Source organism: Lepidothrix coronata, unplaced genomic scaffold (genome assembly GCF_001604755.1).
Source record: "Lepidothrix coronata isolate B3197 unplaced genomic scaffold, Lepidothrix_coronata-1.0 Scaffold199, whole genome shotgun sequence".
Taxonomy (NCBI): domain Eukaryota; kingdom Metazoa; phylum Chordata; class Aves; order Passeriformes; family Pipridae; genus Lepidothrix; species Lepidothrix coronata.
In genome coordinates this window covers 578,543-604,495 of record NW_016690379.1, presented here as the reverse complement: position 1 = coordinate 604,495, position 25,953 = coordinate 578,543, and the positions used below count along the sequence as shown (strand labels likewise).

The 25,953-nt window shown below is 52.9% G+C and overlaps 1 protein-coding gene across 3 annotated transcripts; it reads left to right on the top strand.

Moving 5' to 3' along the window:
* The first annotated feature begins 3,847 nt into the window (after positions 1–3,847).
* MFSD4A (major facilitator superfamily domain containing 4A) lies at positions 3,848–25,241 on the top strand. Of its 3 annotated transcripts, XM_017832156.1 has the most exons (11): positions 3,880–3,963; positions 4,112–4,249; positions 11,137–11,335; positions 11,463–11,702; positions 17,988–18,156; positions 19,694–19,809; positions 20,718–20,891; positions 22,160–22,307; positions 22,947–23,017; positions 23,187–23,307; positions 24,135–25,241. In XM_017832156.1, exons 2-11 carry the CDS (start codon positions 4,197–4,199, stop codon positions 24,197–24,199), a joined length of 1,356 nt encoding a protein of 451 aa, XP_017687645.1. In that variant the 5' UTR covers positions 3,880–3,963; positions 4,112–4,196; the 3' UTR covers positions 24,200–25,241. The 3 variants fall into 3 exon arrangements, with proteins under 3 accessions (XP_017687643.1, XP_017687645.1, XP_017687642.1); XM_017832154.1 differs by having other exon boundaries at positions 3,848–4,249; XM_017832153.1 differs by lacking the exons at positions 3,880–3,963; positions 4,112–4,249 and adding an exon at positions 5,005–5,266.
* The last annotated feature ends 712 nt before the right edge of the window (positions 25,242–25,953 follow it).

The window sequence follows — 25,953 nt, the reverse complement described above, 5'->3', positions numbered from 1 at the left end:
CCGGTGGGAATGGAGAGATGGGATGAGATGAACCAGCTCTGCCTCCAAGTGTTACCGTGGTCCCAAACACAGACCTCGCTTTACACATCACTTTACTTACATTCCTTTACCCAGCCGTGAGCTGAAAAGTTGGGAGAACATGGCCTTTCCTGAGGGCACGGCCAAAACTCCTGTTTTTCACCAGGACTGGTAAAAAGAAACCAAAAAAAAAAAAGAATAAAAGATTGTATCCATCTACCAGTCTGGTGTCTCTGTGTTTGATAAGAATATTTCAATTTTTGCATTTCAGGTGTGAACACGGACTGTTTTGTGGCCGTGCTCGTTTCATTGCTAAGGCTTTAATATTTAATTTAAATATTTAATTTAAATATTTAATTTAAATATAATAGTTTACATTATTATATTACATTTATAATGATATTATTTTACTATTATTTATTATATTTTTATATTATTTATTATTATATTATGATATTTATTATTTATTATATTACATTTATAATGATTTACATTATTATATTACATCTCAAATATTACATTATTATGTGTTGTGAATGCCCCAAAGCCAAGACTGGACAACAAACTGCGTGGAATATGGGATGGGTTTGCACAGGATATAATTTTTCTCTTTTCTCTTTTTTTTTTCGGTAGGAGAAGGACCTGCTTTGGTTTTTGAGGTTCAGGTAGGTGGGGCTGAAGGAAGGGGGGTCATCTCAGGTGGGCAGGTCCCGTGGAAGGGCTGAGCTGCTCCGTGGTGAGTGTTCATCCCATGCCATTCCCTTCCATGCCACCTTTGCTCCTTCCCACGGAATCATTCCCACGGCTTTCCCCGCTGCTCCAGGACACCTTTCCTGCTACCAGGGCACTTTGGGGCTGGGTGTGGCGAACTCCCAAAGAGCACAAAAGGAGTTTGCCCAGCGGCTGACCTTCGCAGGGGGCTGAAACCCAAGACCTGGGAGCCTTGTGCGTAATAGGAAGGTGTTTCTGTGGTCCCTTGCGTGGCTCCTGAGGCCCTGAATAAATATTGCCATAAGCCTATCGGGCAAATAAAGCCCAAGGCTGACAAGCCCAGCCCAGGCTTGCAAACCAGCCAGAGGGCAGAGCTGGGGAAGGGACAGGGGAGCCCTTTTCCCTGCAGATCCAGCAGCTAAAATCCCCCTGGGAGCAGAGTTACTCAGCTCCACTGTCCCCTTTGCACATTCCTGCTCTCTGCTCTGTCAGTGCTGGGGAGAATCTCCAGCCACCAGTGCCCTGGGAACGTGGGAAGAGCCAGAGCTGGGGCACGAGGGGATCCCTGTGGGATCCCTGTGGGATCTTTGGGACCGGGCTGTGGTGTGAGCCCAGGGATGATGGGCTGGTTTAGGGAAGGGGACAGTGCCCTTCACCCCCCTCCTTGGGTGCAGCTCCAGCCCTCCCAGCCTGAGTCACGTTCCGGGACTGGTGTGGGCAGGTCCCCAGTAACGACCTGTTTGCCAAACCAGTTCCTCCATCTGCTGCTCTCATTCCTCCGGTGCTGCAGCTGCCGGTGCTGCATCCGGGGGAATGCTGCCCAGCATCCCCAGCCCACATCCCCCTCCTGGCTTCCAGACATTCCCAGCTGCCCAAACAGCCCAAGTATTCCCTCGAGGAGTCCTCCTGCCTCGCCAGGATGCTCCAGCCGGGTCACTGGTTGCTCCCCGGGTCTCAGGGTGTATCTGTCCACGAGGCTGGTGTGATACCTGCTGCCCTCCATGGGATTATCTGAGTGTCATCATATTCCTGGGGCATTTTGGGGAGGCTCAGCCTGGCTTGTTCCTTTGCAGCCACCCCCCTGGGCCGTGGGTTTAGTGCCCTAAGCACAGCTCAGCCGTGGTGGGTGTGTGACTTGTTCCAGTTGGGCTGGGCGGCAGGAAAACGTGTAGGTGAGCACTTCCTCCTTTCAGACAAGTGTTACAAGATCTGGAACAACTGGGCCAAGATTTCAGGCTGATGTTTGGCCTGGAAGTGGAGCCAAGCTTTCCAAACCACGCCGTGTGTTTTGAAACTCTTGACCCCGAAGCACACGAGGTGAACCCCTCTCTCGTGTGCCCATTCGGGTTCCTGAGCATCTCAGGCAGCCAAGAATGATTTGACTCATCCCATGGGGAAGTTTACCCAGTGTTGTAAGAAGCATCCTGTCCTCTGTCAGTCAGTGATTCAGAGTTATTTTCTTATCTGCTCAAGCTTGCTTGGTGCTGGGTTTTTTTGGAGGCATCAAAGTTCCCATCTCCAAATGTACACGTGGCTCTTGGACCCATCACACTGGCACTCTGGGATAACTCTTGTGGTTTCTGAGGGGGTCAGCCCAGATTTGCCCTTTGTGGCCTTTGGTAAAAGAAGGACAGGGAAAACTTGAGCAATCTCTCAGCCCCAGGCCAAGCTGCCAACCCAAACACTGGCAAAAGCCTTGGGGGAGCCTGTCCCCAGGCACCTGCTGTCCCAAGCCCAGCTGTGGGGTCTCAGCTGGTTCCACCCCAGGGAAACCCTTAGAAAACCTATAACTGGAGTTGGATTTCCCCACTGTGTTGAGACTGGGCGAAGAGAAGTGACACCAACAGCACAACAGCAAATCTGAGCAAATCTGGGCCGAAGCTCCACAGCCACTGCAAGCAGGACTGATCACCACAGAGGGGCTGAAAGAATTAACTGGTACAGTGTGAAAAATCCCTGCTGTGCCTCTCACTGTCCCAGGAATGTTGGAGGGCACGGGAAGCTAAAGGAAGGGTTTTCCCCAACTGCCTGTTGGATGTTTTGGAGCGTGCTCCGAGGGATGCTGCCGGCTGCAGTCGTGCTGCTCTGCTCTTCCTTCATTCATGGTTTCGCTTTGCAGTTTGCAGCAAGTGCAAAACTGTGGGTGTTTAATTCAGTGCAAGTACAACATGGATCTCAGTTTGGAAAACAGCCTCCTCGTGGAGCTAATTCGGGGGTTGCATATACTCATGGTCCTGTGGCTTGCATTTTTATGAGCTGCCTCCCAGGATCTGGATTTCAATGTGTGGAACCAGAAAGGATCTGTGTGTTCCTGTGCTGACTAACCCACCTACGCCTCGGTTCTTATTTGCAAGCAATATCTTGCATGGTTTGTGTTATCCCTGATAAAAGGGCCTGATATTCCTGGAAGCAACTGTTCCTGCATTCAGGTCAGTCGGAGCTGGGGAAGGGGTTGTGCCAATATTTGTCGGCTCTGGTGCCTGGATGCTGCCTTTTCACCCGGGAGTGGGGGATGCAGGGAGCCTGCAAAGGTGGGGAAAGCCTCGCTCAGCCATTTTATAGTTGGGAATTCAAGCCCCGGGGGGCTGATGCTCTCCAGTGATGGGGATGCAGCAATGGAAGCCAGGAGCAGACTGCAGGTCTCCCAGCTCCCTGTCCAGTAAAGGGAGAACCAAGATCAAGACTGAGATGAAGAATGTGGCCCAGGGGAACTGCAGCTCAGCCCTTTCTTTGGGGCAGAGCACTGGGGTGGGGAAGACAAGGACCTGCTGTTTCATCAGGTTAAGCTGGCTCCGTGAACAAGGAGACGTATGGACAAGGAGGGTCAGGAGATGACTTTCCCAGCAGTGTTTTGATGGAAAGGCCTTTATTGTCACAATCCTTTCTCCCTTGTCCTCCGCTTGTGGATGGGGAATTGAGCTGAGACACTTTGCAGCAGTGTGGCCTCTCAAATCTAGTTCTTGCCTGGCAGGGAGAGCCTGAGGCTGTGGCTTCCAGGCTGTGCCTCCCCCTCCCCTCCACCCTGCCATCCAGGCTGTTTAGGAAGGTGGTTTATCATGTAATGATAAAACTGAATTTCCGCCCTCGCTGTTGACTCACTCCCTGTCCCTGAGCAAAGCTCTTCATTCCTTCCTGGCCCTGGGTTTTCCCATCAGTCAAACAGGACAAGGACATTGCTCCAGCCCTCCAGGCAGCTCAGCTGCTCCTTTGATTGTTTAATGGCTTCAAGTGCAGGTGCTGAGCAGCCCCAGGAGTTGTGAGTTTGGGGCAGTTGGGAGGGCGGGGGTGCAATGACCCCCCTGCCCCACTGCCCCCCACGGTCACTTGGCTCACTTTGGTGCTTGGAAGGGGACGTGACCTTGTTCTCCTTTCTCTTGGGAAGACTCCAGTGGATGCCACGGGCACGGAAGAGCAAGGACTTGGATGCAATTTGGATTAGGTAAACATTAAGCTCTGGCCAGGTGGAAATGAGCACCTGCAGCCCCGGAGCAGCATTCCTGAGGGCCGGGTCACAGGATGGGTGAGTACCTGTGCCCAGGAAGGGACCTGGAGCCAGCCCTCCACCACGGCCGAGCTCCATCGATTCTGCTTTTGCCTGGAAAGAGTGTTCTAAAAATTGCCAGTCTTTCCTAGCTAAAGTAGGTGAAATATTTATAAACCCATCCTCTAGAGAAGACCTTTTGCGTAAGCACCGACTGCTCCGGCTTTAAAACCCGCGCCCTCCCCCCGCCCCAAGCCATCCTGTGCCTCTTATCTCAGGGAAGGGGCAACTTTAATTGCGTTTCTCTGGGAGGGTGACACTTATTTACGGGCGCGGGAGACCGCAGGGACGGCTGGCAGCAGGGGAAAAAAAACAAAAAAAAAAAAAAAAAAAGAAAAAAGGGAGACTTCTGGATTTCCTTGCTTGGCTGTGCTCTCTGTTCCTGTAGTTTAATACCGCGGGGTGCGCCCACCACGCAGAGGGGTCGCCCCACTTTTGGAAAGATGATGCGGGAACTGGGAGAGAGGAGAGGGAGGAGGAGGAGGTGGAAAAGGAGGAGGAGGAGGGGGGGACACGCGATGCTCGGGATCCTTCCAGCCCCCGAGGGATGCTCCGGGGTCCGCCGGGGCGGCTCCGGGGGCGGCGGGGGATGGAGAGGGGCCCCGCTCCGCCCGGCCCCGGAGGCGGAGCCAGCGCCCGGCGCGGCGGGCTCGGGAGCCACATCCCGCAAAGGAGGAGCGGGGCCGGGAGCGGGAGCGGGGCGGCGGCGGGGCCGGAGCCCAGCGCCGGAGCCCATCACCGCGGCCGCCCCGCGCCGCCGCCCACCATGTGGTGGGACGAGCGGGTGTCGGCGCGGTTCCGGAGGAACCTGCAGCCCACCCTCACCTACTGGAGCGTCTTCTTCAGCTTCGGCCTCTGCATCGCCTTCCTGGGGCCCACGCTGCTGGACCTGCGCTGCCAGACCCAGAGCTCCCTCTCCCAGATCACCTGGGTCTTCTTCTCCCAGCAGTTCTGCCTCCTGCTCGGCAGCTGCCTCGGAGGGGTCTTCAAGAGGACGTAAGCGCCTGGCAAACTCAGCGCACCTCCCGCGGGGGGGAACCGGCTCCGCACAGACCCCCCTCCCTTACCCCGGCTCGGGGGCGGGCAGCTCCAGCTCCCCCCCCCCCTCCTTTCCCGGGATTCGCCTCCCTCCCGCCGGCTTTGCCGGGATGCTGCGTGGGAAAACCATTCCCGAGTGGAGCGACCGTGGGCGTCGCGGAGGGTCCGCAGCCCCCCTCGCCCGAGGGCTCGGAGGGAGGGGGATTCCAGGCAGGAGCCGCTCCCGAGGGTGCCGCTCTCCTCCTTGTGTGGTTCCATCCCCTGGGAGAGGAGCTGCCGGTTCCTGGAGCTCAGCGCGGCGATAGCCTTAGTGTGAAGTTACAGCCAGAACTTCCCGGGAGGGTGTTTGTTTCTCCTCGACCTCGATTGTTTACCGCAAAAAAAAAAAATATTTTTCGAAGCGTGTTTTAACAACCTCGGTGGCAGAAAGCGAGGCGTTTGTCCTGCTTCCCGGGAGTTTGGGCAAACACGTGGCGGGATGTGAGTGGGGGGCGAGGGCAGGGGCTGGGGGCGAGCAGGGAATTCGAGGGGCTGAGGAGAGACCCGGGCACGGCCAGCCACGGATCTGCACCGAGCCTTCCGTCCAGGATGTGTTTAAAATAAATAACCCGCGATGGCTCAGCCCTAAAGATCGCCGGAGAGGCGTTTGATTTGAGGCTTGGTGGCAGTCGTGAGAATCAGCTGATTATTTACATTGTCACCGGTCCTCCGGGTGGTGATGTAACGTGTCAGCTCCGCGTGTGTCTGATACGCACCCCGTGTGTACGGGCGAGGCGGAGCCGGGAGAATTTTTTGCACGAATCCTTTAAAAATGCTCATCGGGAAACGCTTTGTTAAACGGTTTTTGCGTTTTCGCTCCTGGGGAGCGTCGGCTGAGGGAGGAGGGGTTTGAGCACCTGTAATTTGCCGTCGTGGCACGTTGAACTGTCCTGGCTGGAGAGGCAGGAGCTGCTCCGTGGGGCTGTGCCAGGCGGGGTGCCCAGGAATGGGAACGGCACGTGGGAACCTCGCTCTGGGTCTGACACGGGTCTGAGAGTGCTGGGTCAGCAGGCAGAGCCTTTGCCAGCCCCCGGGGCTGCCTCGCATATGTTTGAAGGAGCAGGGAAGGAAAACGCAGAATTGTTTCCTGCTGTCAGCTCCTACCAAAGCTCCGGGTACGCAGATCCATTTGGGATTTTGCGCTTGGAGACTCCCAAACTTTTAACTCTGCAGCGGCAGAGGGGGAAGGAGTGTGTTCGCTGCGGAACCGGGATGTGTTTGGGGTTGCAGCCTCTTGGAGCACAGAGGTTTTGGGAAGTGCCTGTGAATCCCAGCTGAGGACTGACAGCCCTGCCAGGCAGGAGGGAGCAGTTTCAGATACTCGTGCTTGTGAGCATTGTGAGGGTTACTCACAGCCTGCCAGGGTACAAATGTGTGGGTTTGGATGGGAATATTAACTGTTCAAGGCTCCAGGAGCTCCAGTACTGTCCCCTCTTCAGGGATGGACAGATTGAGCTGTCCCTGCTGCTGAGGGTTTCTGCTTCTGGGCCTTGCCGTGGGTTTATAAATCAAATTATGCCTGCCCTGGTGCCAGGCAGGGAGGAGCACTGGGCAGGTCATCTTTTCCAGTTAGGACATGGAAAGCTGCTCTAGAGCATCCCAAGCGTTGCCTGCCTGTGAGCCAAGTCTGGCTGCAAGCTGTGTGTGATTCCTGATGCCTGAGGAACACAGGCTTTGGCTTTTGCTTAAAATATCTGTTGGCCTGAGTGATGGACTCGTGAGGGACAGCAGTGTTGTCACTGCATTCTGTGGCAGAAGTGGGTGGTGGGACCTAAATAAAGTTTGGTTCCTCTGACCAGAGAAGGTGCTGAGTGCTGGGCTGTGGTCCCTGCTCCTGGCACTGGGGACATGGAGCATAATGATGGCACAAATCCCTTCAATAAGAGCCTGGGCTGCCAGAACCAGCTCCAGAATTCCCTCTCACGTGAGATTTTTTGGGAAGAAAAAAGTTTGTCGTTGTGAGGTTCCCTGAGGGGTGTAGAAATAATGGGTTTGCTCTGTGCTGGAGTCCTGGGTTTGCTGCTGGTCCCTCGTTTGGGGGTGCAGAGTCAGGGCTGGGGGGGAGCAGGATGTAGTTCAAGGTGTGTTGTTTAAACTCACCCTCAGGTTCACAACCAGAGGCTGCTGCTCTCTGGTAACACCTGCTTGGGCTTTGCTGTTGTGACCAAGCTCTGCTTCAGGAAATGTGGATTTTTCACAAGGTGTTTGCACGAGTGGGGTTGGGGTTGAGGTGGAGTGAGAGCCCTGGCTCAAACCCTGGTGCTGCCCTGTGGTTTTAGAGGCTCCAGGAGCACAGAGAGCCCTGGCAGGAGCTGGTGTCCCCTCCAAGGAACCCTGTGCTCCTCTGTGGGAAGCACCATGAACACTCTTGTTTCCTGGCATTCCCTGGATTCCCAGGAGCTCCTGATGTGGTGTGAGGCTGTGTTGGGTGGGAGTGCTGGGGGGACCTGAAGCCCTCCCTGGGCTCAGAAACCCAAGTGGGAGGTGAGATTTTTGGGTAATCCAGCCCTGAGTTCCCCAGCACTGCAAGCTCCAGGGGGGAGCTCTGTTCTCCTGCATCCCCTGCCCCTCTCCCTCTTGCTTCCCACTCTCCTTTCCCACATTGTTGGATTTTAGGCCTGCTTGGTGAAGCTAAAATCACACTCTCTCTGTGCTGCTGTGCCCCACACACCGATGGCAGAAGCACCAGTGACTGAGCTCCTGAGCCCCAGGTTGTTGGTTTTTATTCAGAAACTGCATTTTTGTGTCCTGCCGAACAGTTGCTTTTGCTCCCAGTGTTTGGGTCAGCCCTGAGCTAATCCCACTGGTGTTCAGCAGAGAAGAGGAGGGGACTGCTGGGTCTGGTGCTGTGCTGGAGCCCTGAGGAGGCTCCACTCACAGTGACCCACACCAGGGCCTGGAGGGTGGATGAGATGGGACCCTTTTACTCTCCTTTCATCTTTGCCTCGGGGCACCCCACAGCACATCAGCTGAGGGTGCTGCCCCTGTTCTCTCCCTGCCCTTCAGGCTCCCACCTTCTGCAGGTTTCAGCTCCAGCATGTGGCTGGTGCACACAGGACACTTCTCCCTGCAAAGGAAAACCTTTTGTTGCTGAGAGAAGCAGCCCAGTGACTTGTGCATGTCAGGCAATGCTCCCTGAGCCTGGCTGTGCTTCCTCTGGAGACAAGGGGACCTGAAGGCTGATGTGAGATAATCCCTGCCATGTCCTCACCTCGTCCCCTCAGGGCTTTGGGGTTTTAATGATCAGTTTTGCAAGTCTGAGTTAGCCTGATTATCATTTTTCTTCTTGATGTGAGTGGCTTAGAAAACGCTCCCTGGGGGCAGGGAAAATGTGCTTGGAGCTGAAGGGAGCCTGCTGCAACGGGAACAGCCAGGGAAGGAGAGGGGGAGCCTTGCTGGCTGTGGCTGCAGGATTGACTGTAGAATTGACCATCCTAATCCTATGGAGGTCAGCCTAAACCTTCCCTCAGGCCCTGTGATGGAGCCAGGGCGTGCTCTGGGTGGTCCTGAAACAGAGTCTGTGGCATTCCAAGACTCTGCTGAAGTGGAGCCTGCCCTGGGCACAGCCACAGCTGGTGCAGAGCTGTGCTGGGCACGGGGTCTGGTTAGTGATGGGGACACAGAGGTGTCAGAGACCAGGCTGTGGCATGACAGCAGGGCTGCTTTTTAAGCCCTTGGGAGAGGTGAACTGGTTTTGCATCATCAAGACACGAGGTACTCTGGAAGTCAGGGGGTGCCTCGTTTAAGGATGCTTTCAGAGGGGGTTGTGTCTAAAGGAATCCCTCCGATGGCTGTTTGGTGCCTCCCTGGGTGCTGAGCTGTGTCCTGCAGCTGCATCTTCGGCATCTGGCAGCAATTTCTTGCTCCCCCCTAATGCCAGAGCCAGGGAAGGGGCAGCAGGGCTGTGTTTCCTCCCAGGCTGCTGGTGTTTGCAGGGGGGTACAACCGTGTTCTTAACTTACGGCTGGAAGCAGGAATTTTTCCCCATTGGGGCAAACTGAGGGGATATTTTTAGTGCTTATTAAGGCCACAACATCATCCACAATTAATGCCTCTCTCCAGTAAGGAAGGTGCTCCCCAGCCCAGCACAGGCAGTGCCATGGTGGCTCCGCTGGGGCTGTGGGAGGGAAGAGGCGTTTTTGGGATGTCTCGTGTGCTTCTCCCCGTCACTCCCGGCCTTGGATGCGCCAGCTGCTGGTGCCTCTGCCTCTCTCCCTCCTGCTGTACCCTGGAGAGAGCTGCCTCATCTCTCCAGGCCCGAGGCTGCCTCTCTCTCATTTGTTAGCTGCTCTTCCTGCCGTGACTGTGCACATCTCACATCTCGCCCGGCTCCCGCCCTCCCCCAGAAATCCCACGCTGGCTCCCTGCTTTGCTGTTAGGGAGCCATCAGTAGTCACAGCCTGGTGAGATGCTGTCTCCTGCAGCACGGGCTGGCTGATGGGTGAGCCAGGCTGGGCCGGGCCACGTGAGGAGGGCCAGGTTTGTGCCACCGGGCAGCAGAGCACAGCAGAGGTGCCCTTGGCCCGTTTTCCCCGCGGTGCTGTGGAAGTGCAGTGTCAGCAGGACGGGGAGGGTGCAGGGCCGAGTCCCTCTGGGGCTGCAGATGGATGAGGGCCCCGCAGAAACACAGTGAGATGCCCAAGGCCAGGCCATTCTGGACGAGCAGGCAGGGCAGGAGGGGTGGCACCGAGGTGCCCAGCTGTGCTTCCAGCCTCTGCCTCCTCGTCGCCTTCCCCTGCCTCGCTGGCAGGGTGTGGAGCAGAGATGTGGGTGTTCTCCTTGCTGGGGATGTACCTGTGAGCCCTTTGCTGTGGACAGACCCACACCCCCCATCAGACCCCAATTATTGCTAATTACCAGCTCACTAAGCGGCTGCTGGTCATCACCCTCGGCTTCTCCAGGGTTTGTACCGTTCCCTCTCTGCTGTGCCTTTACGGTCCCATCTCTCTGCTGGTTCCAGCGCTTCGCTGTCTGCTCCCTGTTTCCTTCCTTCCTTCCTGCCTTCCCACTTGGCAGCTCCGGGGCCGCGCGGTGCCAGCCCGGGCGCTGCTCTCTGGCTCCCCCGGCTCCCACCGGGAGCTGCTGCCAGACCCGGGAGGGGACACACCGGCTTTGCCTCCGCCACGCACGGCCCCGGGGCTCCTCTGACGGACGGTGTGGGTCGGGGAGTGGCCGCAGGGCTGAATCCCACCTTGTCGTGCCGGGAGGAGAGGTGATGCTGCCAGAACACAGAGATGGCACAGGGCACGGAGAGGGAGCTGCAGTGGCTGCCCTGTGAGCAGGACAGGTCTGGGATGACACAGTGCTGTGGGTGCCAGCAGCTCTTGTGTGATAAATGGGAAAAAAATGACCCAGAGCTGCTCAAAAGTCACAGTGTGGCCCCACCTGCCCGTGCCCACGTCCCTTTGCACCCCCAGATCTGCCCAGTTAGCGAGGGGAGGGGATTGTTTGGCCTGGAAACACACACAGCATGTGGGTTTGGAGGGATGGTTACTCAAAAAGCTGGGTGGAGGATCTCCCTCCTTGGGGCATCACCCTCCCCACAGGAGGTGGCAGTGCCCAGGGCTGGCTGTGGTGGTGATGTGGGGGCACTGGGGTGAAGGGTGGGTGGTATTTCCCTTCTCTTGTCAGAAGGGGACGTGCTGGAGCTGCACTGAGTTGGAGCTGCAGCCTGTGGGTGCTTCTCCTGCTAATTCCTGCCCTGGAGCTGGGGGCAGGGGGCAGGTGGGGTGTGGGTGCTGCTCTGGTGGTACTAATCCTGTCCTGTCCTTCCTCTTCCCCGCTCTCAGGTTGGCTCAGTCCTTGTTTGCACTCTTTGCCTCCTCCCTGGCCATCTCCCTGGTCTTTGCCATCATCCCCCTGTGCCACAATGTGGTGGTGCTGGCTGTGGTCATGGCTGTGGCAGGGCTGGCCATGGGGTGCATCGACACCATCTCCAACATGCAGCTGGTGAAGATCTACCAGAAGGACTCTGCCATCTTCCTGCAGGTGGGTGTGGGGTCTGTGCCTGCCCTGGGGCTGTGCTTCCTCCTCGGAGGGAGAGGAGGGAGGGCTCTGCCACCCCCCTGCAGAGCAGTGACCCCGCTGTTCCACTCGTGGGTCTCCTCTCTTGCAGGCCCTTCACTTCTTCGTGGGCTTTGGGGCCCTGCTGAGCCCCCTCATAGCCGACCCCTTCCTGTCAGACACCAACTGCATCCTGTCCAACTCCACAGCCAACGCCTCCAGCAACCTCCCTCACATCCGAAAGTCCCTGGTGCCACACCACCCGGGCAACCTGTCCCACTACGACCTGCCCATGAAGGGCATGGTGGTGACCCGTGTCTCCTACGCCTTCTGGATCATGGCCCTCATCAATGTAAGTGCCTGGGATCTTGGAGTGGCCCGGGATCTTGGTTGGGAATATCCCTGCTCCTCGGGTTTGCGGGAGGCTGTAGGGTTTGGGGGGTGCTGGTGCCTGTTGGGTGCTCCTGGTGATGGGGAGAGCCACGAGGATGGTTGTGCTGGTCCACAGAAAAGGTTCATTTTTTGCCGAGTGCCCGGGTTCCATCAGGGCAGGACTGCAGTGGTCACTGCACCATCAGACGGGGTGGGGTGGAGAGACCATCCTGCAGGGATTTGTCTGAGCCCTCTGGGAGCAGTTTGTACCTCCAGCATCCCCTGAGCAGGAATTAGACCAGCAAACTGCACCCAGACCCCCAGGGTCTTCCTCCCTAGTCGGCTGGGGAGGAGCTCAGTGCTGTGGGGACGGTGTGTCAGGAGAGGATTGTCCAAGATATTCCCAGCAAAGTGCCCATCAGTGAACTGAAAGCTTGGTCAGGGTGTCTCTGCCTATTTATTGTTTCCTGGTGTATCACAGCAGATGTAGAGGCCCCGTGGTCCTTCCTTTGGAGTTCAGTGCCCGTCCTCTTCCCCTGCCCTGCTGAGTCCCAGAGGGGATCCCCAGCAAGCTGCTCCTTCCTGCAGCCCCTGGGCTCTCTTTTAGAATCCTGGAATAGAATCACAGAATAATTTGGGTTGGAAGGGCCTAAAGATCACCTCCTTCCACCCCCTGCCGTGGGCAGGGATGCCATCACCACCCCAGGTGTGCCCAGGGCCCCATCCAGCCTGGCTTTTGTTCCCTGCCTCTGGTTAATACCCAACCCCAGCAGGGTGAAATCCGGCTGGTCCCTTGCACAGCCTGGCAGGGCTGTGCCCATGTCGTGCCCATCTCCAGTCCTCTGCTGTCCCTGCCCTGGCAGCAGGAGCCCTGCCAGCCTGTGCCTAATGGTCCATGGAGATGTGGGGTGATAAGAGCACAGCGTGTTGGTGAGGGAACATCAGCCCTGCCAAGTGGTGCTGTTCGTGCCAGGGCTGATGCCAAGCCCGGGTATGGTTCCTGGATGGGAACCCCTGAGGGTGGGAGTCCCAGGGTGCCCCAAGGGCAGAGCAGAGCCCAGCCCCTGGAGCCCTGGCCATAAAATGCTCTGTTCTCTGCTTATAGAGATCTGCCAGGGCAGGGACAGCTGAGCTGGTGCCCCTTCTGCTCACCCAGGGAGTTCCTGCAGGAGAAGTGAAGGGGGATCCTGCCAGAAGGACCTCCTGGTTCCTGTCTCCTTCCCCTCCCCTCTGAAGCTCAGCCCTTGCCCTGCTGCCAAGGCATGAGGATGTGTGGATGCTCCTTCTCCCTGTCCCAGCAGCCCTGGATCTTTCACCACTGTCTGCACCAGGCAAAGGGAACAGGTTTCCTCGTGTTCCTCCCATTTTCTGAGAGTTATAACTAAAACTTACCCCAGTGCACCTCATGCAGGGGCTTTCACAGCTCCCTGAGGGGAGGAGAACAGGCAGGTGAAGGAGCTGGGCAGGGGCTGTAATGAGCTTCTGTGCAGAAGTAGCAAAAGAATGCTCTGCCTGGGAGGAGAAAGAGCTTTAATTACCTCCAGCTCTGCCTATGCCATGGGAAATGTGCTTTTAATTACACCGGAGCCTTATCTCCTTTGCCAGTCAGTTCTGGGCAGGCTAATTTAGTTTTGAAGCAGCAGTTTAATGCCTGCTTTGAACCCCACAGCGGGTCTGAGATCGGGAGCACTGATGGTGGCTGCCAGAGCCCCCTCTGTTCCCAGCAGTGTCCTGGGGGCATTTTGGGGCAGGATGGGACCACAGGCTGTGCCCAGCAGGTTGGGAGCTGGGCTCGGGCATCACGACGTGCTCCAGTGCCATTTGCTCGTGTGGGTGGTTTGAGACTGGTGTGCCCACACTGAATGCAGAATTTCCACAGGCTGCAGGAATACCAGGAATACAGCAGGGAGTCTGGGGTGCTGGAGACCAGTTTTTGGGAGGAGGGTTAAGGCAAGCACAAATAGAGTGGGGGAGCTGGATGTGCACAGCTCTGGAGCGTGTCCCTGTGCCAGAGCTGTTATTGCCTTTCCCAAATCCTCACTGAGGGAACTGACTTTATTCCTTGTTTAAACTAAGCCAGCCCTGCTGGAGATGCTGAGCTCCAAACCTGCTGACCCTTCTTTAAGGTGTAAATATCAGGGGGGGAGATGATGGTGAGGGGTATTTAAACCCCCAGGGTTCCATGGAAATGGAAACTCGGAGCAGCAACTCTGTTTTAAAAGGCTCAAACCCCACATTTCCACCCCAGTTTTCGCAGGGCTGTGTGTGTTCTGACAAGACACAGGCTGAAATGATTCATTTTGAGTTCTTGCTTTTTTTGTTTAAAGTGGAAGTGTCTCAATTTGACTCTGGCACAAGTGTGATGTGCAAAGCTTGTTGATGTCATTGAAGCAAAATGGCTTTGCTTTAGTAAAAATTCAGCAGCTCAACATAATCAAAACAAAGGGCTCGGATGACTCCCCAGCCAAAATCTTCCGTTCTGAGAGAAAAAAATTTCGCCTTTTCGTCCAGATTTGGAGCAAAAAAACCAATATTTTAAAATTCAGTTTTCCCACAGAACGGAAATGTCATCATCCAGCCCGATCCAAGGGGCTGGAAATCAGGAAAAATGTTCCTCTGAGAGGGATGTGTTTGTCCGGAAGGTGGTTTCCCAGGGGAAGTGTGGGACACTCCATTGTGCTTAGGTTGCTCCAGAGTAGCCTGGATACAATAGCAGGGAATGATCCTGTGTTCCTGGGGGGGAGAGACCGAAATAGCAGCTGGAGGGAAGGAGCTGGATTATCCCCACATTGTCTGTGGGATGCAGCGACTTGTTGAGCTCATAACGGTGGTTAAAAGCTGCCAGGGGAAGGAAAAACCCTGGGAATTTGGCAAGTGGAGGCTGGAGTGTTGGGTCCTGCTGCCTGGTTGGTCCTCTGGCTCCCTCAGGCTCCTGGTGGGATGCTCAGGTGCCCATCTCCCCCCTTGGAAAAAACGAAAACCTGCTGAAAAAAGGCAGGAAAGCAGCAAAATGAGCCTGGGCAGAGAGTCTGTGAGCAAATCCCTGCTCAGGAGGGGGGGCTGGTGGGAGATGGGACTGGGGGTGCAGCTTGGTGGGGTTGGGGACAGTGTGGGACACTGTGGACTCTGCAGGGTGATGCTTTGGGGACCGGTGTCCTTGTTTTGGGGTTTGTGCTGTGGCTCATCTCCTTTTTCTCGCTGTTTGGGCTCCCTGCAGGGTTTGGGGGTTTGGGGAGCTCTTTGCCTGGTGCCAAACAGCCCAGACACAGCCAAGGGTCATCCCCAAGAGAACCAAAGCTGCTTTAGGAGCTGAGTAACAGGATCCTGCCTGGATAAACAGGATAAACACAGTGGCCCTGCTTGTGTCCCGACTCCAGGGGCCAGCGAGGCTCATCCTCACCACCCAACCTCCCCAGCTGGGGATGGGGGAACTGGGGATGGGGGAACTGGGGATGGGGAGAGGGGCTCAGCACCAGCTCGTGGCAGTGGAAGGGACAGTCCCTGAGCTGTCCTTGTCCTGCAGTCAGGGCAGGCTGCTCCTCTCCAGGATGGATTTATCCCTTTGCTTGGTGAGACCTGTGTTTGCTCCTCTCCAGCCGCCCATGTAAGAACTGTGTTCGTGCTGCTCCATCCCCTGTGCCCACCCCAGATCCGGGGCTGGACCCTCCCGTGGGCCAGGTGGTCCCCCAGGTGAAGTGCCAGAAATGGAACAAAAAAGGCACCTAAAGCTCTAAAGCAAAAGGGACCTGCTTGCCCTAAAGATGAGCGTGTGGAGAGCAGGGATACACCTCCGGTTTGGGAATTGGGGATTCCCAAAACAGGGCCCTTTTCTGTGGAGACACCAAGTGCTCCTTAAGGCTGGAAGTGCCCAGGGCCCTTATCTGTATGGCCAGTCCCTCTGCGTGGGTAGATTTTTTTTTTTTTTTGCAAAATCTGCAATTCAGAAGAATAAAAATCTGGTCCTGACCTCCGGAAGGATCAGAACTATCAAGCAAATGCGTTTTTCTTCCATGGGACCGAACTAACTGTTCCTATTCCCATTGTTCCCAGAACAATGAAGACTCGTAAATGAATTGAGGGCGAGAGAGGCGGGGTGGGGTGTGTGTGTGTGTGGGGGGAATTCTCCATACATTTAAATCGTGCCACGAGCCAGCAAAAGGCAGGAAATTTGGAGCTGGAGCTCACACTTGCTCGCAGACATGTAGAAAACAAGGGAATGAGCTGTCACTTAGGATTTCCTGGCTTTTTTTCCCCCCCACCAGCCCGTGGCAGAGTAAACACCGCCGGGTTGTGACGGCGAGGGGCAGGACAGCTCCCTTGGCTTCCCTCTGCTTTCTCACCAAAAAAAAAAAAGAGCAGTTCCCTCCGGGCTCGGAGGCACCACCGAGTCGTGGGAGTGTGCGGGGAGCAGGCTCAGCCCCCGGGGGCACCAGTGCCAGGGAATCTGGTGCTGTGGCTGCTGCCTGGTGGGTGCAGAGGGCAGGGACAAGCCCCCGGGCCCCGGGGGTGTTGGCACCGGGCAGGAGGGGAACGGTGGGGTGGGACTGCAGGGAACGGGAGTGCCCTGTGCTGGGAGCATCCCTGGACAAACGGGGGGCTCTCGGGCAGCCACAGCAGTGCTGGGGGCTCCCCTGTCCCCGCTCCCAGGTCCCTCCTGGGCCGGAGGGGCTGTTTGGAGTCACTCAGCTGTAGCTGTGCTGTCGCTGTTGGCCTGGGAACCACGAGCTCATCTCTCAGGAGATGCTGAGCAACCTCTGCTGATGGCTGGGGATGTGTCTTGGAGCAGTTCGCTCTTCCCTCGCAGCCAATTCCAGCCGCAAAAGGTCTCCCGTTAAAACTTCCCCCGGGCAGAAGCTGCTCTGTTGTTTTATCCTTTGGGCAGAAGTGGCCAAATGTTGGACCCTGGAAGGTTTTGATGCCTCTTGAGGTTTGTGTTTCGGTGCCTTCTGTTCCAGTGTCCCCGTTCCCAATCCCAGGTGAGTGGTTCCCATCCCACAGGACGGGCTGGAGATGCCCCAGCAGATCAGGAGACTTTTCTCTCAATTTGCTTTATTTTCTCCCCTGTCTACTGTCTCCCAACAAGCTCCATCCCTCCCACAGTGGCTCCTTACCCTCACCTCCCATTCCTGTTCCAGCTGGGCCACCGGTCTGAGCCGTGAAACCCTGCAAAGAAATTACATGTTACTACATCAGAGCACAGAATAAATAACCACAAGTGTTTTATGCCGGGTGACATTTGTTTCAGGCTCACTTCAGACTTTTTAACTAAATAGAAATGCGTGTGGGTAAATAAAATAAATAGAAAATATATTTATAAATAGATTTATAATAGATTTATCTATTTGTATATATATTTATATATTTATATATTTACAGTGTATTTTCATAAATATATTTATTATATATTATAAATATACTTATTATATATTAATTATAAATTATATATTAAATATATTTGTAAATATATTAAAATAAAGAAATAAAAAATAAAATAAATATAAATATATTTATAAATATATTAAAATAAATAAATATAAAATACATTTATAAGTATATTATTATTATATATTTACCTATTTTTATATATTATATATTTATATATTCAGAATGTATTATTATAAATATATTTATTATATATTTTAAATATATTCATTATATATTAATAATATATTGTATATTAAATATATGTTTATGACTATATTAAAATAAATAAATTAAAAATAAATAAAATAAATATAAAATATATTTATAAATATATTAAAAATAAAATATATTTAAAATATATTTATAATATATTTATAATATATTTATCTCTATATATTTTTCTATATTTATATATTCAGAATGTATTATTATAAATATATTTATTATATATTTATTATATATAATATATAATATAATAAATATATTTATCTCTATATATTTTTCTATATTTATATATTTATAATGTATTTACATAAATATATTTATTATATATTTATTACATATAATATATAATATAATAAATATATTTATATAAATATATTTATTATATATTTATACTATATAACATATTATATATAATATATAATTTTATATAATGTATTATATAATATACAATAAATATATTTATAAATATATATTTATAAAGTATAAATATATTTATAAAATATAAATAAAATAAACCGGTGTGGATAAAGCACCTCCTTTGTCACTGCTGGGCCCGGGGCCCTGGTGTTGTTCGTGCCAGGCTTGCCGTGCTCAGTGCCCGTGTGTGCCCCCGCAGCTGCCCGTGCCCATCGCCGTGTTCTTCCTGCTCTACAAGGAGCGGATGGTGCCGTGCTGGAACGGCAGCAGCCACCCCCTGCTCTCGGCCGATGAACTGGCCATGGAGACGCGGCCCGTGGACAAGGACGAGCTCTCCACCCCGGTGCAGAGACCCCAGGCAGCTGCAGGTGAGCCCGAGCCGCTTCCACACACACGGATTTTTGGGGAAAAAAAAAAAAGCCGCGTTTGAGCGTGTCTGGGTTTAACGAGGGAGATCCAGCGCTATTGTCTGAGGAAGGAAATTCTCCCAAGTGTACACATGAACCTAATCCAGGAGCACTCAGACAATCCAAACAACCCATTTGGTGCCCAATTACCCTCAAATTAGATGGGAGCCCTGAACAGAGATTAGAATCCTAATCCTTATTAGGACTCCAGCCTGTATTTCTCCTAAAACTGACCGTGGGCTCCCTTTAAACGCACGTTGTGCCCTTTGGTTCCCTCTGGTTTGGGGTCAGGCTGTTCAGTTTAAAAATGGCCATTGTGCTGCAGGCACTGATTTTTATGGGAAAGGAATAAGGCCAGTGCCCTTGTTTGAGGGGGGGAAAGTTAAATCCAGCAATAGTTTGCTCTTGAGCTTGTGACTACACCCTGCTTTGGGGACAATGGTGACATTGTTCTTCGCTACCCGGGAGAAACATATCAAAGTAAATTCTTTGGTTAATTAGTGAATCTCGGAAGTAAACATGGCTTAGGGCTGTCAGGGGAGTGTTCAGTGTTGTTTCTGGAGAGATGGCTCTACCTGAGCAGGAAAAGGGAATTTTAGGGAATGCTTGAAGGTGGGGGCGGTGGAGATGTGCTGCAGGGAAGGGTTGGGGGTGTCCCTGATGGAGTGGATTCCCTGCTGTCTGATAACACCTGGTAGTGTCCCACAACCCACTGGAGCTTCATGTTCTTCAGATCCCCATCATCCTCTTAAATGCAGCTGGGATTAACCCTTAGGGAAGGGGGAAGGCTGTAAACTCACTGCTGGGATCTGGGACAGACACGTCTGTGCTGGTGAAACCCCTCCTGCCCCACAGCAGGGACAGTTCCATCCTTGCCATGCAGGAGCAAATCTCACCTGCACAGGACTCCACGTGCTGCTGTCTTGCCCATCCCAAAGGACTTGTGCTACAAGCACAAGGATGGGAAGGCTGGGAATTCCTGGCGTCCTCCCCCCCAGCTTTGCCAGGCTCTCAGGGGTCTCTTCAGATGGGGTGACAGTGAGCTGTGGGTGTTTAATACTCTCTTTCCCAAAACTGGCCTGTTTGGTTAAATATTATTTATCCCAGGAATTTGAGCTCTCCTGGGCAGGACCCTCCTGGGTGGGGGTTCCAGGGGTGAGGGGCTCTGAGTGCTGTGGTTGGGTGGGCTTGGGTTTATTGCCTGTCAGAGCAGGGCCAGCAATGTGGGGCCCCTAAATGGGAAGGGGAGCACAAGCAGCTGCAGTAAGAGGGGTGGCAGGTTCCCTGGAGAGCTGGGATCCCAATCTGTGGGCAGCAGCCCAAAAACACATCCCTCTGCCTGCTGAAAGCTCAGAGGTGGGTAAAGGCGAGGTGGTGCCAGCCAAGGTCAGCAGTGCCCCACATCCACAGTGAATCTGGGCACAAAACAAATCCCCACTGAGGGCTGGCAACCACCCAGACCCCCCAGCTGAGTTTGCTTTCCATTGTTTTCCACCAGGTCACGACGACTTATTGAGCTGCTGCCAAAGCAGGAACTTCAGAGGGGCTTCCTACACCTACTTCGCAGTCCATGTCACCGGGGCTCTCGTTCTCTTCATGACTGATGGGATTGTGGTGAGTTCAGCTGACAGAGGGGTCTTGTCTGAGCAAAGCTCTGTGGTTTCTTCCTCCCAGACCTCTTGGAACAGCCCAACCCCAGCACGTGCAGTGGGCTGGACACGAGGGTCTGTCAGGCAGTGGTCTGGGGCTCAGGATCATTCCAAGCTGATCCCAGCCAGGCCGATGTGTGTCCTGCTTCTGGGGAGGCTTTTTTGGCTCCTCCTGGGCTCTGTGGTGTTGCAGCTGGATTGCTAAAACCACTGACCACAGCTGGGTTAGAGCTGGAGCTGTGTTGTCTGCTCAGCAGAGGTCTCTTCTCGCTTCAGCCAAGAGGCTTCATTTTGATTCAGAAGAAATGGTGCCTCTTTGCTTGAGGGGTCTCCCGAGCCCCCAAAATCCACGCTGAGAACACGTGGGGCTGGTGTAGCCCTGCAGTGACCTGGCAGCCTGGCCCTGGCTGGGGTTTGCTGCGTGTGGCATGTCTGTCCAGGCAGGGAAGGCTCCCTCTTGGCTGGCAAGATGCTGTTCTTTTTTCTTTGTCTCGTGGTAAAACACTGCTGGGTCTTAGCAGGGTGTTAATTAGGGTCCTGAGGTGAGTGGGGTTACACAGCAGCTGACAGGGATTGGAATGATCATCTTCAGGGATGATCAACTCCTGGTTCTAAATGTGATGTCTGGAGAGGATGGAATTCCAAAAGGACAAGGGAAGCCCCTGGGGGAGAGAGAATCTCTGCAGACAGAGCTCAGTGTGCATTTCTGCTGTTGCTGTTGAGTCTGGACTGAGGTTGAGTCCCGTGTTCTGCTTCTGGTGGAAGCTGCCAAGCCTTGGGAGCAGGTTCCTTCGTGGCTCTCCACCCACGAACAAGTGAGGGACAGGTTAAATCCCCGCCCTGGCCGTGACAGGACGTTTTGTTTCCCTGCAGGGGGAGTACTCAGGCTTCGTGTACAGCTACGCCGTGGAGGAGCCCCTGTCTGTGGTGCACAAGGTCGCCGGGTACCTGCCCAGCCTCTTCTGGGGCTTCATCACCCTGGGCAGGCTCATCTCCATCCCCGTGTCCTACCGCATGAAGCCGGCAACCATGGTCTTCATCAACGTGGTAAGGCTGGGTTCAGGCTGCTTTAGTCCTGGTTTAACACCACTGTGATGTCTTGGAGCTCCAGCTCCTCTCCGGGGCAGGTTTGCACCAGGCAGGGCTGGACAAGGGGCCCTCCGGGCTTAAAACTTGACTGGGGAACTTTGCAGAGCTCAAACTCCTCGGTTAACCCGGCGTTAGAGGTGGGGAAGCGCCCAGGAAAGCGTCTGCCAGCCTCGTTTACTTTGCACACGGGGAGGTTAATTCCACGGGAAAGGGAAGGCAGATCGTTCCATAAATTCTCTGCTTAGACTGCAGCAGTTGTCAGAGAAACCAGCGGGGTGTGAGGTGGCTTAAATTAGTGACAGACACTTGGAGAAAGGGGAAGGAATCCCTTCAGGATGTGTAAGGACAACAGGGAGGGAGATGATCCCATTCCCACTTCTTAGGAAGAAGAAAGGAGTGAGAAGGCATTTAATTTACAATTTATTTAACCCAGAACTTGTTTTGGTGGTGAGTTTCCCAGCTAATACCGTGAGGCAGAGCACGGGGTGGTGAGAAGAGACATTTTGGGGTATTTTGAGCAAAAATTCCCTTGGCTGGCACTGCCCCCTGTGCAGCGCTGGGAGCTGGCACTGCAGGGTCACACAAACGGCAGCTCCAATTCAGAGCTTCTTCGGAGCCCAAATCTCCCTTGAGCTCATGCAAATGAGCCCCAATCAGAGCTGAGACAATTAATTCAGTACGAGCTGGAATCTCAGAGCTCCCTCTGCTGACTCTGCCCTGAGAGTTAATTCTTTGAGAGTGAGTTAAGTCTCCTTCAGCAGTTAAATCTTACTCAGGTTAAAGAATTATTAGCGATTGAAATAGGTAAATATCATGGAAGGAGCAGTACTACTGTATTAATTATTATTTTATTCAACGTTATGTATCGATATTTACACACCTTTTATTAATTATTATTTCCCAAATCTTCAGTCACAAAGCCTAGCCACGAATAATTATTATTATTACACCAATTATTTAAAATATTAAATATCAATAAGCATTTTTTCAGGTACAATCTTACGTTTCTACATAACGAAGTTGAGACATAAAACTGAGTTATATTATAAATTCCTGCTATAAAAAAAATTACCAAATTCTTTAAAGCTAGCTGGATTTTATTTGTGCAGTGACTTCTGGTCTTTTCTCAGCGTATTTTCTTTTCCAGGCTATTTTCCCTATCAGAAATAAAACCCAGAACCTGTTGCAGCTCAGCATTTCTCTCACTCCACGTGTGTTTTTCGCAGGTTGGGGTCCTCATAACCTTCCTCCTGCTGCTGATTTTCTCCTCCAGCGTCGTCTTCCTGTTCGTGGGCACGGCATCCCTGGGGCTGTTCCTGAGCAGCACCTTCCCCAGCATGTTGGCCTACACCGAGGACATCCTGCAGTACCAAGGTGAGCAGGGATTTGGGAACACCTCTGGGTGTCCAGATACCATCACCCCAAGCAGCTCCTTCCCTCCCCGGGGGTGCCCAGGAGGAGGCCTGGGAGCAAGAGCTGCTTTGGAATTGTTTGTTCAAGCTCGGAGTCACAAACCCAGACTGTAACAAGCCCTGCTTGGCTGGCTAATAACTTCCCCAGGCAGGGATCCAGCCTGGTTCCTGCTTCCCTGCAGCTTTAGGGATCTCAGGCTCACACGAGTGCTGCTTTAGGGGTTTTACAGGGAGATAAGTTTTGAAAACATCCTCAGATTATCAGTGAACTGCAAAGCCCGGAGCCTGGCCAGCTGTCCCAGGAGGGCTCTGCCAACCTCTGTCTCGGGGGCAGTGAGACAGAAAAATGAGAATCTTTCCAGCAAGAAGCAACATCACCTCTGCCAACAGAGACAAGGGAGAGGGAGATTTGGTTGGGTGGGTTTTTTTTGGCTTAAACTTCTCCCTTTCTGCTCTGCTGCAGGTGAGCAGAGGCATTTTCAACGTTAAGTGGGGACGTGCATTGAGTATTTGGAACTCTTGTGTGGGGAGGTCCCTGGAAGAGCAGTTTAAAGCTGATCCTGCTGGTTGTCCCAGCTGTTCCTGCACTGTTTCCTTGCAGGTTGTGCCACGACCGTGTTGGTGACTGGAGCTGGGATTGGGGAGATGGTCCTGCAGCTGCTGGTGGGCTCGGTGAGTAGGCAAGACAGGCCAAAAAAAACGACTGGAATTTTAAAGTCAAAACTTTAGTCCTGGTTTTGGGGAAGAAGCACTGCCTGGCCCTCGAGTTATCCCCCCTGACTGAGGTATCTGAGTGCTCTGGTGATGTCTGCTCCCTTTCCCATTTCCCTTCCCATTGCAGATTATCCATGATCGGGGCAGCTACAGTTTCCTGGTCTGTGGGATGATCTTTGGATGCTTGGCCTTCACCTTCTACGCCTTCCTGGTGTTTTTCCACAGGATGTACCCCAAGCCCTCTCCAGGTAAGAAAGCACCAGCCCCCTCAGCCCTGCTTTTGGAATGGAAGGAAGAGCAGCATCTGCAGCACCACAGAGCCAGGGCCCAGCACTCCAGCAAAATGCAAGGAAATGTTTATTTTTCTGCTGCTTCCTCTCCCCTTTTCCTGCTTTGACTTGCCCACAAAGCCTTGGCAGCCACAACCCGGGGTTTGCTTTCTTTTCTGTTGGAGAAGCGAGGGGAAAAGTAGGAATGGTCTGTGGATCTCAGAGAGAGAGAGAGACTGAACCAGCTTCCCTGTGCTGTTTCCTGGCTGGAATCCAGGGAACAAGTGGGTCTGCTATCCAAGGGCAGCTGTCAGGCTCTTGAAAAAAGCCTCACTGATAAAGGATTTCTTGCTTATCACCTCAGTCTGCAGAGGCTGTTTGTTTTTGTAAGTACCTCCTACAAAACCAGCAGAGTGGGACAGGGAAAAACATGTCCAGGGTGCAGGAAAGGGGTGACTGGGGCTGTGTGGGGTCACACCTGGAGAGCTGTGCCCAGTTCTGGGCCCCTCAAGACAAGAAGGACATTGAGGGGCCGGAGCGTGTCCAGGGAAGGACTGGACGTGGCACTCAGTGCTCTGGGCTGGGGGACAAGGCAGGAATTGGGCACAGGTTGGACTCGGATCTTGGAGGGATTTTCCAACCTCAGTGACTTCCTTCCATGACCAGTGAACTTCCTTCCATGACCAGTGAACTAAGCTCCTGTGGTGGGCGATGGAAAAGCTCCATTCCTGTTTGGGAGAGCTCATGCCCACCCCCTTTAAGCTCAGCAGAACTGCACTTTCAGGTATTTCATGTCCCTTCTGCAGAGCTGGACGATGCCTCTCCCGACAAAGCGGCAGTGCCAGACGACACGGGGCAGTACCAGCGCTGAGGAAGTGGCCAAGCTCTAGACAAGCAATAAACCATCCCCCCCCCCAATTAAGCATTACTCTCGAGGATGATTTCAACATTTAATGACTGAATCATGCAAGTTCTCTGCGATCAAAAGCACATTCGATTGGGTAAGTGAGAATCAAGGAAACATCCCAAAACCACCGTGGCACGAGCTGCCAGTGGCACTGGGACCAGAAGGACTTTAAGTGCCACCTGAAAGGTGTGAGCAGAGAGGATTTCCCAACAGTTCCTCCTGTAAATGAACTTCCTTACCTGTTCAGGATGGAGGGTGGGAAGGAAGAGGTTCTCTCTGCTCCACCTGTGACTGAATGTCTCCTGGCTTAGTTAATGAATTGAACAGATTATTTTTCTGGCCTGTAATGTACAGGAGCCCCTTGAATTTACAGCACAATACTGGATTTTAATTCATTTTTGTGCAACGTGGACTCGAGTCGATGTCACCTCCATTTGCCCTCCCAAAGGGGAACAGTTCCACACTGGCAGAGCCCTGTCTGTGTTTGCACACTTGATTCCTGTATATCCCACACTTACAAACACCTTCACTAAGACAGTGTCTTACTCAGCATGCTCAGGCCTCTTGATTATTACAATCATTTGCTTTTTTGTTTGTTTTTTTTTTTCTTTGTTTGTTTTTTTTTTTTTAAAGAATGAGTTGTGATGGGTTTGTTTTGCTTTAAGTCACTCACTTACTTCAGCTGCTGCAGTGGCAGTGTCCTTTAGGGTGGTTTTATTTCCAGCTTCCAACTGAAGCTTTCACCAGAGGTATTTGGGAGCCAGTCTCCAGCTGCTTTACCTGTGCAATATTCCCATCCAGGTGCCTTGTGTAAGGTACTCTCATAGCCCACGCATGGCCTGCTCCAGCTCCAGGGGAAGGACTGGCTTTAGAGGAATGTAAAAGCTCCAACCAGCTCCTTCTTCAGTGAATGATTGGACATGTTCTTCTTGCTTTAACTGCTGTATGTGGATGTACATATGTATGTGTGTATATAAAGCAGTGTTTAATTAAAGGTGATTGATTGCTAAATTCTCCCGTGCCTGGACTCGGGTACCTCCAGCTCTTTTCTGGCCAAGACCATCAGCTCCTCCCTTTACCAGTTTTTAAACTCAGCCTGAATTTACCAGCTGTTTTAATTTAAACTCTTTTTAGCATTTCTAGAAGCCCAGAATGGTCTGGTTGGAAGGGACCTTAAAAGAACCTCTTGTTTCACCCCCCTGCCACAGGCAGGGACACCTTCCACTAGCCCAGGCTGCTCCAAACCTGGCCTTGAATTTGGGTTTAGTTTCATCAGAGAATCCTAGAATAGGTTCTAATTCTGGGATGTGAGGCAGAGGGATGAGCTAAACCCAGAGTTTAACTGCATTCACCTGTTCCTGCAGTTGCTTCATACACTCACCTTCAGGTACAAAGTCACTTTAACTCACCAGTTTCCACAGGACCATCCGTGGGAGCTTGTGAAGATATTTTAGGGAAAAAAATGCTTGGAAAAATGGAAATAACCCAAAGAAGTTGTGGCTTCTCCATCCCTGGGAGTGTCCAAGGCCAGGCTGGACGGGGCTTGGAGCAAACAAGGTGTCCCTGCCTGTGGCAGGGGGTGGCTCTGGATGATGTTTAAGGTCCCTTCCCTAAACCATTCCATGATTCTATTCCAATCCTAGACCAGATTCCACCCCGGGCAGGATGTGCTGCAGTTCTTCTCCAGCTCCACAGGATGCCACTGTGACTCTCCTGGA